General features: G+C 44.7%; 1 protein-coding gene across 6 annotated transcripts in view; it reads left to right on the top strand.

Moving 5' to 3' along the window:
- The first annotated feature begins 2,261 nt into the window (after positions 1–2,261).
- PRPS2 (phosphoribosyl pyrophosphate synthetase 2) overlaps positions 2,262–15,532 on the top strand; it is a 29,277-nt gene continuing 16,006 nt past the window's right edge. For 3 of the 6 annotated variants that reach the window (XR_004960632.1, XM_036271337.1, XM_036271336.1), the window contains exons 1-2: positions 7,820–8,038; positions 9,250–9,433. Coding sequence is in view for 5 of the 6 variants with exons in the window: in XM_036271337.1 (XP_036127230.1) it covers positions 7,914–8,038; positions 9,250–9,433 (309 nt within the window). In the remaining variant the exon portion in view is untranslated. Of the gene's footprint in view, positions 2,482–4,267; positions 4,379–7,063; positions 7,130–7,819; positions 8,039–9,249; positions 9,434–15,532 lie in introns of those variants that run through there. The other 3 variants (XM_036271338.1, XM_036271339.1, XM_036271340.1) reach the window with 3 other exon arrangements.

Raw genomic sequence — 15,532 nt, 5'->3', positions numbered from 1 at the left:
CCCTAAAAATCCTCTGTGCTCCTCTATTCATCCCTCCTTCCCCATAACCCCTGACAACCATTCATCTTTTTACTGTCTCCTTAGTTTTGCCTTTTCCAGAATGTCATAGAGTTGGAATCATAAAGTAGGGCCTTTTCAGATTGGCTTCTTTCACTTAGCAATATGCATTTAAGGTTCCTGCGTGTCTTTTCATGGTTCCATAGCTCATTTCTTATAGCACTGAAATATATTCCATTGTCTGGATGGACAAGTTTATTTATCCATTCATCTATTGAAAGACATCTTGGTTGTTTCCAAATTTTGGCAGTTATGAAGACAGCTGCTATAAACATCCACACACAGCTTCCTTTGCCCATTTTAAAATTGCCTTTTTTTTTTTTTAAGTTGTGGTCACTTTTATACATTCTAAATATGAGTCTCTCATCAGCTATATGAATAGCAAACATTTTCTCCCATGCTTTGTGTTGTCTTTTCACTTTCTCGCTGTTAATCTTTTGAAACATAGTTTTTAATTTTGATGTTCAGCTTATCTATTTTTTTGTGTCACATGCTGTTGCTTGTGCTTTTGGTGCCATATTAAAGAAATCATTGTCTAATCCAAGGTCACAAAGATTTATACCTATATTTTCTTCTGAGAGTTTTATAGTTTTAGCTCTTACATTAAGGTCTTTAATCCATTTTTAATTAATTTTTGTATATGATGTGGTATCCTTATCTTTTTATAGATGCAGACTAAAGAATTTAGTGATTTAAAATACTTCAGAAAAGCAGATGAAGCAAATATGGCAAAATTTTGACAGCTGCTAAGTCTAAGGTGATCAGTTTAGGATGCTCATTATACTCTGTATTTTCTTTTTAATCCTCACCCGAGGATGTTTTTCATTGATTTCAGAGAGGGGGGGGAGAGAGAGAGAGAGAGAGAAACATCAATCAGGTTGCCTCCCATATGTGCCCTGACTGTGCCTGACCAGGGATGGAACCCACAACCTTTCAGTGCACTGGACGATGCTCCAACCCACTGAGCCACACCAGCCAGGGCTCTGTATTTTTGTTTGTTTGTTAATTCTTTAAATAGAAAGAAAAAGGAAAGATATAGAAATAAAAATCAGAAAAATTACCTGATTTATGAGTGAAAAGGTAACAATAGAAAAATAACTTACATCTATTTTAACTTATATTTTAAAGTAAATTATTTATAAACTTTAGCATTTTATAGTGAGTTGTCAATTATTTGTCACACTGCTAATAAGAACATACAATAGACTAAATGAATCAGTGTGTCTTGGCACTGCTCTTAGGGACCAGTGTCTAGAGCTTCTCACTCTAATATGGCAACTCCTGGCCACATATGGCTGTTGAACACTTGAAATATGGAGCATCCAAATTGAGATGTGCTGTAGGTATAAAGTATACATGGGCAAATTTTGGCTCAGGAGTGGATGGTAGATAATTCAGGCTTTGTGGGCCAATAGGTAAATGGTGAGGAAATTATGTAGGTACTTACATAATGAGAGAAAATTGTTCACAATGTTTTTATTAACAAAATCCCATATATAGTAATAATCGAGTACAATTTTTTTGCAGTACACACCCATGAGAGGAAAGGAGTTGTTTCTTGAGGGGGATATTTCTCTTAATGGGAGTTCAAAGGTAGTGGAACATTTATCACATAGATTGCAAATGCTCACATGTGAAAACAAGGCTTGGCTCTCCGGTTTAAAGAGGCAGCGCTGTGCACCTGGCCCTGGGCCACAGTTCGCAGACCCCTGTAGTCGGACACCAGTCATCTGAAATGAGTCTGAGGATATTCTAGGTTAAGGGAGCGCTCCTGGCACGTCCATCGCCTCTTCCAGCACCCTCCCTCGGTGTCCACTTACTGGTTCGTTGCCTTCCCCCCACGAGGCAGGACCGAAAGGTCAAGATCTGAGAGTCTGGAGCTCTCCCAGAGAGGAGACACCTCAATGCTTCAGGACCACCCAGGGCTTCCAAGCCTACCGCCCTTCGCCTGGCATCAGCCCCTGCCTCCCAGCACCCTCCGGCTCTACTTCCACCCCTCCTCCCCCACCCTCTCCGACTCCCTTCTTCCTCCTCTTCTCACCTGGCTCCGCCCCACCATCCAGGCTCCAGCGCCCGCTCCAGCCGCCGCGCTTTCCCGCCCCTCCCCTCACCCCTCCCCTCACCCCTCCCCTGGCCCCGCCCAGTCTCGCCCCGCCCCTCCAGCTCCGCCTCCCGCAGCTCCGCCTCCCACGGCTATTCCCGGCGGTTCCTCCGTCGCCCGGCAGCGCGCTTTCCCGCTCCTGCTGCAGGCTCTGGTGCCACCGCTGCCTCCGTCTCCACCGCGCACCCGTCGAGCCTCAAGATGACCAACATCGTGCTCTTCAGCGGCAGCTCACACCAGGACCTGTCCCAGCGTGTGGCCGACCGCCTGGGCCTGGAGCTGGGCAAGGTGGTCACCAAGAAGTTCAGCAACCAGGAGACCAGGTGGGGACCCCGCCGGGCCGGGGAGGGCGCCGGGCGCTCGGCTGCGGGGCCGGACGCCCCCCCTTCCGGGGCGGGCCGGTCACGACGCGGCCTCCGCGCCACCGCCACGGCGCCCCAGAAAGCCGAGGAGGGCGGCCCCAGCCCGGAAGGGCGACCTGGGGGCGGTCACAGCGTCTCGGGGCGCGGTGGGCACAGCCGGTGGAAACCGCCTGGGTCAGGGTACGCGGGGAGGGCCGCCCTGGCTGTGCTCGGCCCGGTTTCGTGTCCCTGCCCGGCTGATCCCCAACCCCGCGTGCTCGGGAAGGTTCCGCCCACGCTCGGGCTGCGCACTGGATTCACCTGAGGCGGTTTAATACCCCGCTTCCCCGCCCTGCCTGGGAGGATCTGAGTCCACAGGCTGGGGAGCAGCGTGGTCAAAGCCACCTGGTGACTCGCCTGAGCAGCCAGGGTGCAGTCTTTTGGGTTAACCAACGGGTGTGGTTGTGTGGAGAGTTTAAAAAGCGTGGGAACTCCAGGGCGCACGTGCTAGGCTTCCCTGTGCTTTCTCTTATTTTTTTTCTGGTTCAGATGATGGACTTTCAGCTCCTCCGCAGTTCTGAGACTTGGCGGTGTCCTGACAGCAACCAGGCTATGGCTGGAGTGTCAAGTGCCACCCATGCCTCAGGTCTACGAGAAGCGCTTGCCTCTGCTTAGTGAGGGCAGGCTGTGGCCCCCTCAGAGACAGGTCACGGGCTCCTTTTTACACCTGCCTCAGTCCTCAAAGCTCTTGGACTAATTTCAAGTTGGTCTCATCCCCCACCCCCTTTAAATGTCTAGCGCTGCACCCGGTTACTGATTATTTCTTATCTTTGGCCAAGACCCACTTCAACATTTTCATCAAATGGTGCTGGAACAAACTGTTGGTGCCAGCTGTAAAAAAAGAACCTCTATCGCACTTCCCGCCATTTCAGAAATTAACTTGAAATAGATCATAGACCTAAATGTAAAACCTAGAACTAAAAATTTCTAGATGAAAACATGGGAGAAAATCTTCATGACCTTGGGTTAGGCAAAACATTTCTTAGATACTGAGGTGTTATATTAACACACATGGGGAAGGCAGTGTTTGTTGTCAGCTTTTTAGGAGAGGTGAATCCCTTCTTCCCGGTTGGAAATTATAATTACACAGCCCTGATGATAATATAAGTGAAGGTATTTGTGACTGAGAAGCAGGTGGTATTCATGCTAGGAGTCCTTCAGCTAAAGAATTAGTCTTTGCAGAGTTGAATCAAGAGGACCAAGATGATTTCAAGGGCTCAGGGGAAAGATAGCATAGCTAGGTTTGAATGTTGCATAATTTTTGCCAGTGTTATTCAAGTTTGTTAAGAACAGGAGAAGAATGGGATAACAGTGTTAGTTCAGGAGGTGGTGTCATATAAGTAAAGGAGAAATTTCTGGATGAAGTGCATTTTGAAAGAGAACATATTGCTCTTACGTGTTATCTCAGAGCAGCCCAATCTTTTGCTGCTAGAGAAGATGGTTAATCTAGATCAGAAGTCCACTGTGAAGTCAGAGTTGGATTTTTGTTGCGTGAAACTCAGACGCTGAAGTATTAAAGCAGATTCAATTGTATTTGCTTTTGAGTATTTATAACTACCACTTGAAATTAGAAATCCTGAAGTCTCAAAAACCACTCTGCATAAAGTCTTGGAATTGCTTATGTAATTGCATTTTACATTTTTAATATCCAGACTCTACAAGGTTAACTTCTTGACTTTTCTTTCCCATGAACTGTGTAGGTCCTGAGGTTGATTTTTACCAACAGTACCAGGTACTGTACTAGTGATCTACTTTTTCCTGTGAGCTCCTAAGACCAGAAACAGAAGGACGAAAGGAAGAGAGAATTGATTCAGTTCATGTAAGAGGCCCCTTCCTGAATCTCTTACTGAGCCAGGACCAGAAATCTTATTTACTGTCTGCTGGTCATTATGACTCCCATTCCCTGTTTTTCAAACACTACGGAATCGGACACAGAGCTTCCTGATTTTACCTTATTATCTCTAAATCATTTCACATACGAGGGAGATGTCTGTCCCAGCTTTACTGTAGATCACTGAAATGCTATGATGATATCCTAGCACAGCACTGATGATGAGTTGTAACATTTTATCCTGGTCAGTTAACCTGCCCGCAGGGTCATTAGCTATGTTTTAAGACCCAAAGTTCTGGTTATCTTGCTGTGTCACAAATCACCCCAGAACTTCATGGCTTAAAACAATATTTGACTCTCACAGCTGCAATTTGGGCAGGGTTCAGAAAGGAATGATTGTTTCTGTCCCATTTGGTGGCATCTGGGACAATCAACTGGGGCTGGAGGAGCCACTTTTTTTTTTTTTAAATCCTCACCCGAGGACATTTTTCCATTTTTTGTTCAGACAGAGTGGGAGAGAGAGAGAGAAACATCAATGTGAAAGGGACACATCGAGTGACTGCCACCCGCACGACCAACCAGGGCCGGGGACAAACTGCAACCGAGGTACATGCCCTTAGCGGGAACCGAACCCGGGTCTCTCTGGACCGCAGGCCGACACTCTAACCGCTGAGCCAAACCTGCCAGGGCGGAGGAGCCACTTTTAAGATGGCTTACTCATGTGGCTGGTAAGTCTAGTACTAGCTTCTGCCTGGAAGCTTGGTCAAGAACCTCAGTACCTCTCCATGAGGCTGCTTGAGCTTCCTCCTCATGGCATAGAAGCTGGGTGCCAGGAGCTACCAGTCTGTTAAGGCCTGGGCATCATCATTTCTGTCACATTCTCTTGTCAAGCAGATCCAGATCCTAGAGTAGTCTTGATGGGAAAAGCATGAAAGAGTCTGAGGCTATCTTTTAATTACCACATCCATTCCTTGTTGCTCAGATAAATTCATCAGCCTTCTTATTTCAGGATCAGTTAAGATCCTTTATCTGAAGAGCAAATGGATGCTACCTTCTGGCCACAATTTGAAAAAGTCCTAGAATAGCCCTGGCTAGTGTGGCCCAGTTGGGTGTCATACAGCACACCAAAAGGTTGCTGGATCAATTCCTGTTGCAGGGTCGATCCCCAGTAGGGTGCATGCAGGAGGTAACTAATTGATGTTTCACTCTTACAACGTTTTTTTCTCCCTCCCTTCCTCTCTCTCTAAAAAATATCAGTAAAGCCCTGGCCAGTTTGGCTCAGCAGTTAGAGTGTCAGCCCACAGACTGAGGGGTTGGGGGTTTGATTCCTGGTTAAGGGTACGAGTACCTGGGTTGCAGGTTCAATCCCTAGCCCCTGTCCAGGTTGTGTAGGAGGCAACCAATCGGTGTGTCTCTCTCACATCATTGTTTCTCTCCCTCTCACCGTCCCTCCCTTTCTATCTAGAAATCAATGGAAAAAAATATCCTCTGGTGAAGACTTTTAAAAAAATCAATAAAAAAATTCAATAAGACTTTCTAAAAAAAAAAAAATGTCCTAGAATGAAGATCAGTCATGATCATCTTTATGAGTAGAAGCAGGAATAGCTTTGGAGAAAAAGTTGCCATGGTAATAGCATCTTCTGTCTTCCCCTGGACTGCTAGTCATATGAGGATGGAGGTTCCTGAGGAAAAATAGGCCAAAGAGGGTGATAAATAGTTACCACACCAGGAATTGGCAAACTTTTTCTGTCAAGGGCTGGAGAGTTACTCTTTTAGGCTTCACAGGCCCCTGTCGTCTCTGTAGCATCATGGGTCCATATGGGTCACTGTTCTTTCTGGAGGCTCTAGGGGAGAATTCGTTCCCTGGCCTCCCCCAGCTTTTAGAGGCTACACGCATTCCTTGGCTCTTGGCTCCTTCTGTCTTCAAAGCCAGCAACGAAGTAACTCTCTGACCCAGCTTCAGTCTTCACTTTTTTCTCTGACCTCTTCTGTCTCCCTCTTCCATGTTTAAGGACCCTGTGATTACATTGATCAACTAGAACAATCCAGAATAGTCTCCTTATTTTTTAAATATGTTTTTATTGATTTTTTTAGAGAAAGAGAAAGATCAATGTGAGAGAAAAATATCGATCGGCTGCCTCCTGCACACCCCCTACTGGGGATTGAGCCTGAAACCCAGGCATGTGTCCTGCCCTGGAATGGAACAAATGGAACCGGGACCTCTCAGTCCATGGGATGACGCTCCATCCACTAACCCACACCAGCCGGTCTAGTCTCCCTATTTTAAGATCATCTGATTAGTAAACTTAATTTCATCTGCCACCTTGGTTCCCCTTGCTATGTAAACTAACAGATTCAAAGGTTCAGGGGATTAAGACAAAGATGTCTTTAGGAGGCCATTGTTCTACCTGTTACATCATTCTCAGCCCATGGACTGTAGATCGTCAGCCCCAGAGCTATATAATACTCTGACTTCCAAATTGACTTCATCCCACACCTGATGTGATATTCACAAAGGAATTCCATTTAGCTCCTTTGTACTCGAGATAGGAGGGAGTACATAGAATTCTGTCCCTCTCATCTTGAAGTTGGTATTGTACAGTTTTTATCCATAGCCGAGCACATGCAAGAATATGACCCACTGTTACCAAAACTCATTTTCAGATCATGTCAACTTGGAAAACTTCATTTTTGTCTTCTAATCTACTTGAGGTTGAGTTAAAGTTTCTGTTGATGCAGGTAGGCTACTGTACGGTCTCCCCAAAATCACTTGTTTAAAAAATTTATAAATCCTACAATAAATATGACACATTATGTTGAAAAAGACCTGCAGTTAGCTTGATGAAGTGGGTCTCGGAATGGTTGCAGCTTGAATTGTGAGGAATTTGAAGGAGGGTGATCTGAAAGGGTGGGGGAACATTGTGACAGGTGTGGGTGGGTATGGCTGTTGTTGCAAAGGGGGTGTGTGTGTGTGGAGTATTTCTCAATATCTTCATTTTAGCTGGGTGCAGACTTCTGCATTCTCATCTCAGGATGAGAGGTCCTGGGAAAGCAAATGCGAAATTCATGTTATGCTCAAATTGTTTCTAATATATCCATCACTGGAACAGATTTGCCTTTTCTGTTTTGTTTTGTTAATCCTTTCCCGAGGATATTTTTTCCATTGAGTTTTTTTTTGAAGGAAGAGAGGGAGAGAGGAGAAGAGAGAGGGAGAAAGAAACATACATCTCTCATGCCCCAACCAGGGCCTGGAATGAACCTGCAACCCAGACACATGCCCTTGACCAGAGATCGAATCTATGACCCTTCAGTGTGCGGGCCAACACTCTAACCACTGAGCCACACCCGCCGGGGCCAAATTTGCCTTTTGAAAACAAACACTGGAGCAAAGCTGACGATGTCCTAGGTTCTCAGCAGCACTCTGTGAAGGACAAGTCTGAGTACACAGAGCGATTTTGCTTTCCGTCCTATGGAAAGCATGTGCCAGCAATGGGCAGGCTGCCTCTCAGGGTGAACACTCAGAATGCTATACCTGAAATACATTTTCCAACATGCCGTTTTTAGAGACTTTCAAAATTCCGATTCACTCTTCTCACGAAGCTACCACAGGGTGCCAGTCAGCAAAACAAGGAAGTACACCAAGAAAGGGTACAGAAAGTGGGAAATGGGGTGTGGCGGAGGGGTGGATGGAATCCCCTGGGGCGGGGGCAGCTGGGCACTGGCTGAAAAGGCCCATGTCAGGCAGCCCTGGGCAAGGTGAGGCAGGGCAGTGAGGTAGATACCACACTTGAGGCCTCTGACCTTGTGGGATTTAGATTGTTAGCCAAGTGTTTAGAATGGAATTTGAATTGAGTACTTAGAACACTTAGCAGATGAAGAGATAGGATAATATCTCCTCCAGGGAAAACAAACCGCTAAAAATTGTGCATAAAAGGGAAATATTATAAACTTTGCTTTAGGTTTACTAGACAGGCTCAGCTCTGAGCATTATTTACAGTTACAATGTAGTGCTCCTATTTGGCTAGAATATTGGTCTATGTTGGGATGACGGCCAGATGAGGTGGGGAGGCTGCATCAGAAGCAGGTGATGGGACAAAGAGGAAATAGAGTTAAGTCCTCATCTTCATAGCGAGGTGTCAACACATGATGCCTAAAATAAGAAATCAAGATAAAGCCGTGCAAACATTAGCTAAAGACTTGAAGATAAATATCAAAAACCGTATCAAGAGTTGAAATTGGTTGCCTCTGGGCTGTTTGTTATAAGCCTTATGGAATTATTTGAATTTTTAAAGCAATGTGCATATGTAACTTCAGTAAACATCAATAATGAAATATATTTAGCAGAAGAGCATAAACAGCAAGACCGAGACCAATTTCTAAGGAGCCTGTAAGAAAAGGGCCTGCTTGCTAGGTGGCCCTAGGCTGGCCTCTGGGAGCTTAGCTTTTGCAAGGGTTTCCCGCGTTCCCTGATAGGAGGGGCTTACTTCGAGAACAGTGAGGTTAATGCTGAATGCCTGGGAGTCGAATTTTGGTGTGTTCCAGGCAGAAGGTTCCTAAGTGACCAGCTCCCTGATAACCCCCCCAGGCACTGAGTCTCCAATGAGCTTCCTTGGTAGATAGCAAGTGCTTCACACCAGTTGTCACAGCTTATTGCTGGGGAAATTAAGCTCAACCTGTGTGACTTCATTGGGGACAACTCTTGGAATCTTGTGCACTGTATCCTCTTGCTGTAAGAAATCATAGCCCTGAGTACAATTCTCTGCTCAGTCCTGGTCAGTCGTCAACCCTGAGGGGTCTTGGGGAACCCCCACAACACAAATACACTTTAGTATTAATGGACGGCATTTTTCTTCTCCTAGCGTGGAGATTGGTGAAAGTGTGAGAGGCGAAGATGTTTATATCATCCAGAGTGGCTGTGGAGAGATCAATGACAACCTGATGGAACTTCTCATCATGATCAACGCCTGCAAGATCGCATCGTCGTCTAGGGTGACCGCGGTGATCCCGTGTTTTCCTTACGCCCGCCAAGACAAAAAGGACAGGGTATGAGAGCTGCTTCCTGTTGGAGGAACCTGCTATGGGTTAACGTTGACATTTTTTTCTCACTACCTTAGAACAGCTAGAAAATGTTTGCCTTCTATTTTAATGATCAAGTAAACATGCTTTTTCACCTTGGCTTTTTCAAAGGTTTGTCTTTGAAGCAGCTGTCTTGTTAACATTTGTAGATATAGAAACAGATCAAGGCCCGGCCGGTGTGGCTCAGTGGATTGAGTATCGTCCCATGGACTGAGAGGTCCAGGTTTGATTCCCGGTCAGGGCACATGCCCGGGATGTGGGCTCAATCCCCAGGTGGGGGCATGCAGGAGGCAGCCGATCAGTGTGTCTCTCTCACACTGATGTTTCTATCTCTTTCTTCATCTCTCTCTAAAAAAAAATCTATAAAAATATTTAAAAAAAAAGAAACAGGTTAATCATATTTTTGCAGGTATTAAAATACCATTATAATCCTATAGCAGCCATTTTCAACCTTTTTCATCTCATGGCACATAAACTAATTATAAACTCTCTGGCACACCAAAAAATATATATTTTTTTGCTGATCTGACAAAAAATAGGCATAATTTTGATTCATTTGCATAAGATGGCCATTGTATTGGCTGTTATTTTTTATTTGACAGTCTAAGAGGAAACAGGTCAGTTGCATGTATTAAAAATTCTTGTGGCACACCAGTTGAAAATCGCTGTCCTATAGTGATGAAGTGGTTGTATATCTTTGTGGCGGTGGATATAACTAAACACCCACTCACATGCCCACTCAGTGAGCACAAAAAAGTGGGGGAGTGGGAATCAGGTCACTGGACTGGATCAGCACCAGTATCCTGGCTGGGATATTGTACCATAGTTTTTCAAAATGTTATCATTGGGAGAAACTGGGTGAAGGACACATCAGATCTCTACATTGTTTTTTTGTTTGTTCGTTTTTGTTTCTTTTTTTTTCTTAATCCTCAGTGAGAATATATTCTTACTGATTTTTAGAGAGAGAGGAAGGGGAAGAAATACTTATGTGAGAGAGCAACATTGATCAGTTGCTTCCCATACATGCCCTGACTGGGAATCAAACCCACAACCTTATAGTGCACAGGATGATGTTCCAATCAACTGAGCTACCCAGCCAGGGCTGCATTGTTTCTTATCATTATCTCTTTATAACCTTTCAAGAGAATGAAGCTAACGTCATTGAATTATTCTTTTAGCATCACTAGCATGATAAGAGTGGCCTGTGGAAAAATTGGAGAAGTTGGAGAGGAATTTTAAAGGGGATTGTATTAGTCTCCTAGGGCTGCTGTAATGAATTCCCACACGCTGGGTGGCTTAAAAGAAAAGAAATGTATTCTCTCCCCATTCTAGAGGTTAGACGTCAGCAATCAAAGTCAGGGCAGGGTCACACTCCCTGTCAAGATGCTAGGGGGAATCCTTCTTTGCCTCTTCTGGTCCCTGGTGGTTCCTGGCATTCCTTGGCTTCTGCTGACATCACTGCCATCTCTGTCTCTGTCTTCACATGGCCCTCTTCCCTATGTGTCTCTGTGTGTTCTTGCTTGTTTTATAAAAGAACAGTCATTGGATTTAGGGCTCACCCTAATCCAGAAGGATCTCATCTTGCTCTTTACCTTCGTTATATCTGCAAAACCCCATTTCTAAATGAGGTCACATTTCGAGGTTCTGGGTGGACATGAGTTTTGAGGGATACCATTCAGCCTGCTACAGGCATCAGTTTTTTGTTTGTTTGTTTGTTTGTTTGTTTTAATTTCTTTATTGATTTTAGAGAGAGGGTACAGGAGAGGAAGAGAGATAGAAGCATCGATGAGAGCAAACATCAATTGGCAACCTCCTGCATGCCCCCCACTGGGGATTTGGCCCACAACCTGGGCATGTGCCCTGACCAGGAATCAAACCGGTGACCTCTTGGTGCATGGGTCGGTGCTCAACCCCTGAGCCACACTGGCTGGGCCAGGCATCAATTTTTAAGCTGTTCTCTGCTCGATAGCTTATAAATGGATGTGCAGTCAGGTTCCACACGAATCCTTCCAGTTTATAAGACACACTGCTCTTCTGTGATGTGGTGGCTAGTTGTAAGAAAGCTTTTCCCCATTACACCTCCATTTATCTTCGTAATTCATGTTCTGAAACAATGCAAATTTCTGAACAGCACACAAGATCCCCTCATGTATGAAAAAATTATCTTTCTAAATTTGAATTCATATACCAAGGTGGTTGGGTTTCCATACCCAATGCTGAACACAGTTTAGTTAATTCTCAGTGGAATCTTGATCTCCGTTCTGCACTTGACGTACAATTGACCACATATAGATTAGAAGGGCTCAGCAAGCCTTTTCTGTTGCTGCTGAATTTCAGTTTATTAATTTTGTCCCATCAGTGTAGTCTGAACTGTTCCTCCCATCTGTGTTTCCACTGGATGATTTAGCACCACATCCTTGGCCATGTCATAAAGGAACTAATATTCTGCGTGAGGTTTCGTCAGTTGTTGATCCTGTCGTTTGTAGTCAGGTTCTCCTTGCACCGCTAGTAGCTTTTGCATTTGGGGCTAAGATACTTGCTAATTTTATCTTCTTGAAGACATTTTTTTTTGTTTTATAATTCCAAGGCCTGTTCCCACTGTACCGTAACTTTTTCTTTAACTGATAAAAGTAGAGAGACTCCCACATTCTTTGTTCGCAAGGTTGCATTTTCAAGCTTTGTTTCTTCCGTGCATTCACAATGCGGCCTTTGTTGTATAGAGAATCTGGCCTTGGCTGGTCTACCTGCCTGCAGGGGATGTGACGCTCTCCTGGCCTGTGGTCACTGATGGCCAGCAGTGGCCCTTGCCTCTGTACTGACAAAAAGAGCCCCACAGAACCCTGAAAACCCTAGTGGGTTAGCTGTCCTGTGGCACTGTGTCGTCTGACTGGCGCTTTACCCGGTTTCCCGTTGTGGGACGTGTACATGGGTTTGCCATGTGGAGCCATTTCAATCACCCGTTTCTTTCCTCCCCTTCCCCCTTTCTCCATCACTGGGCTGTAATTGTGCCTCCTGTTAGAGAAACTGATGGCAAGGAACGAATCATGGAGGGCTGTACGAATTGCCTGTGGCTGCCATAATAAATCACCACAAACTGGGCAGCTTAAAACAACAGAAGGATATTCTCTCACACTTTGGAGGCCAGAAGTTGAAATCAAGGCAGGGAAGGGCTCCATCCAGAGGCTCCAGGACAGGGTCCTTCCTGTCCTGTTCCAGCTGCTGGCTTGAGGCCACATGGCTCCCACCTCTGCTTCCATGTTCACGTGGCCACCTCCTCTTCTCTCCATCACATCTCCTTCATGAAGGACACGTGATAGCATCCCAGCCCTGTAGGATAATTGCCCTGTCTCAGAACCATTGACTTAATCACATCTGCAAAGACGCTGTATTCAAAAACGGTAGCACTTACCCAGGTTTCAGGGATTAGGACCTGATGATGTCTTTGGGGTCACCATTCAGCTCACTGCAAGACCTGTGGAAGGAAGTCATTGATGTGTTAAGAAGTGAACATTTGAAGGACAGTTCAAGTCTTGCGATAGTGTCATTATTGTATCACTTATCATCTAAGCCAGGACACGTGACAGCTTGAAAGGAGCTCTCCGAATAATTATACCAGGGAACGTGTCCACCCTGGCTGTCCCGGGTGATTCTGACACATAGCCTCCCTTTTGTAGGCCTCTAGCTTTGGGACTGACCTTGGAGTTGGCCAAGACATATAGATACTTCTGGCGCTTCTGTCTGCCATGTCTGTGTTGTCAGCGTGGCTTATGTTATAATAAATAGATAGTTTCATTCTTTCACCAGATGGGTCGAAAGGGCAATTCTGACTTTTGTCTGTCATTTGAGGCATGCCTTTGTCTTTTGAACATTGCTGCTGATAGCTGTTCATCATTTTTTGAACCATTTCTTAGATCAGATGGATTGGCTTTGTATTGGGAAAGGATATCAAAGTGGGGTAACAAGGGCTTTAGTAAGAGCTTGAGAGAAACGACCTGAGCCTGTGAGCACACTTCATTTACCTGGAAGGGTGAGCAACGGGGAGACCCCAAGTGATGGGGGAAACACTTCCTTTTTTTGGCTTCACTTAGGTAGGCTTAAGGTCATGTAGTGTTTGAAGGTGATGGGAGGGCATGGGCTCAGAGAACTGGATTGTCTGTGACGTCTAAGCCAGAGAAGCTCCAGGCGCTTGATCTACTTAGAGTTATCTGTAAAGGAGTCCAGAAAAAGCTGGAGCCTTCTAACCATATTCAAAGCTTGTTTTATCATTTTTCAACCTCACTGGTTCTTTTTGAGCAAGCCCAGCACACCTACCAAGTTGTATTTTTGGTTTTATTTATATGTGCAAGAAACCAGGGCCCAGTTCTGACAGTGAAGGAAGGGTCGGGTGAATGTGACACTTCAACACAATGTCACACTACCATGGAAAATGGTGACGACTGGTGTTAATTGCAGAAGGTATGGTGCAGGGCGGTTTGAGCTCTGGCCTCCAGCATTGGAATCGGGTGGACTTGGGTGTGAATTTCAGCATTGTTATTCACCCACTTTGTGCTTCAGAAGAGTAACTTAAATCCTTTGGGCCTTTACTCTCCACATCCGTAAATTCAGGATGATATTTGCTACTATTTATAAAGTGCTTAGCAGACTTATTTCAAAAAGAACCAGGTGTCAAATGTTTTAGGCTTTGCGGACCACTGAGTAGCGACAGATGACTCAGCTCCACCGTTTCCACATGAAAGCAGCCATATATCATATGGACTGAAGGGGGATGACTGTGTTCCAGCAAAACTTGATAGACATAGAAATATGAATTTCATGTACTTTTCAAATGTCACAGTATATTCTTCTTTTGATTGTTTTTCAACCGCTTAAAAACATAAAATCCATTCTTAGCTCACAGGGTATACAAAACCAGAGCATGAGCTTGGCCCATGGATCTGGATTTGCTGACGCCTGCTCTAGGGGACACTCAGTAACTGCTGGTTTCTTTTCCTAGTAAAAGCAGTATGACATGGACAGAGTTGCAAATAATTACTTCAGAGGTGATAGAAGACTTGTAGTTTTGTTTTTGTTTTTTAATCTTCACCCAAGGATATTGGTGAAGATTATTGATTTTAGAGAGAGGAAGGGAGAGAGAGAAACATTGATGTGGGAGAGAAACAACCATTTGTTACCTCCCGTACACTCCCCAACTGGGGATTGAACCTGCAACCTAAGTATATGCCCTGACCAGGAATTGAACACCCAACTTTTGGTGTATGGGATGATGCTCTAACCAACTGAGCCACCGGCCAGGGCAAGACTTGTAGCTTTTTTTGAAACTATTTTCAAGGTTCGGTTGTCTTTTCAATGATGAAATTATGTCTTTTTCTTTTTTAACTGAAAAAATTGAGGACCGTTGTCCTGACATGAATTTCTACAATCTTGTCCATTTTTCAAGATTGTCAAATCTGTACTTTTAGCAGGCTGGCATCTGCTACATTGAATGAGATCTGAAGTAGCCAGAGAGTCTTTGTCATGGTTGGGCTGGCCCAGAAAACATTTGGCCTTACTCCGTTTTTCATTAGGATAGGCGAACGTTTTATATTTGATTACTGTACTTTGACTCTACCGTTGTTGAAATGTCACACTAGTTTTTCTCTTTATTGGCTATAAAGTCAGTTAACTTGTAAATCATGTTTTCTGTGAGATTCAGTTCGGTATTGAGCCAAATAATGAAAAGCAGTGCAAAAACCCAACTTGTACACGAGATCCTGTGGTTTTGATCTCAGAAGTGAGAAGTGCTCAATGCCACTGTGAGAGATGAATGGTGTAATCCTTTTGCCAGTTATAAAATTACAGGAAGTGCCCCAAATTGCCTAGTGTTGCAGGTCCGATTCTGTTACAAAGAAGTCCCCGTGATCAGTTTATCCTTTTAATTATCCTGGGATTTTGTTAAACTAAATAATTTTCACAGCCAGTGACGCCAATGGTGAAACCTTGGAGACTTGGTGTTCTAGAGCTTCTACTATGAAATATTTATGAAAGATAAATACCGTGTGCAAGGTACAGAGTTATGTGCTGTTGGTG

Source organism: Molossus molossus, unplaced genomic scaffold (genome assembly GCF_014108415.1).
Source record: "Molossus molossus isolate mMolMol1 unplaced genomic scaffold, mMolMol1.p scaffold_m16_p_2, whole genome shotgun sequence".
NCBI lineage: Eukaryota > Metazoa > Chordata > Mammalia > Chiroptera > Molossidae > Molossus > Molossus molossus.
The sequence above is the reverse complement of the archived record's forward strand: the minus strand, read 5'-3'. Positions and strand labels throughout refer to the sequence as shown.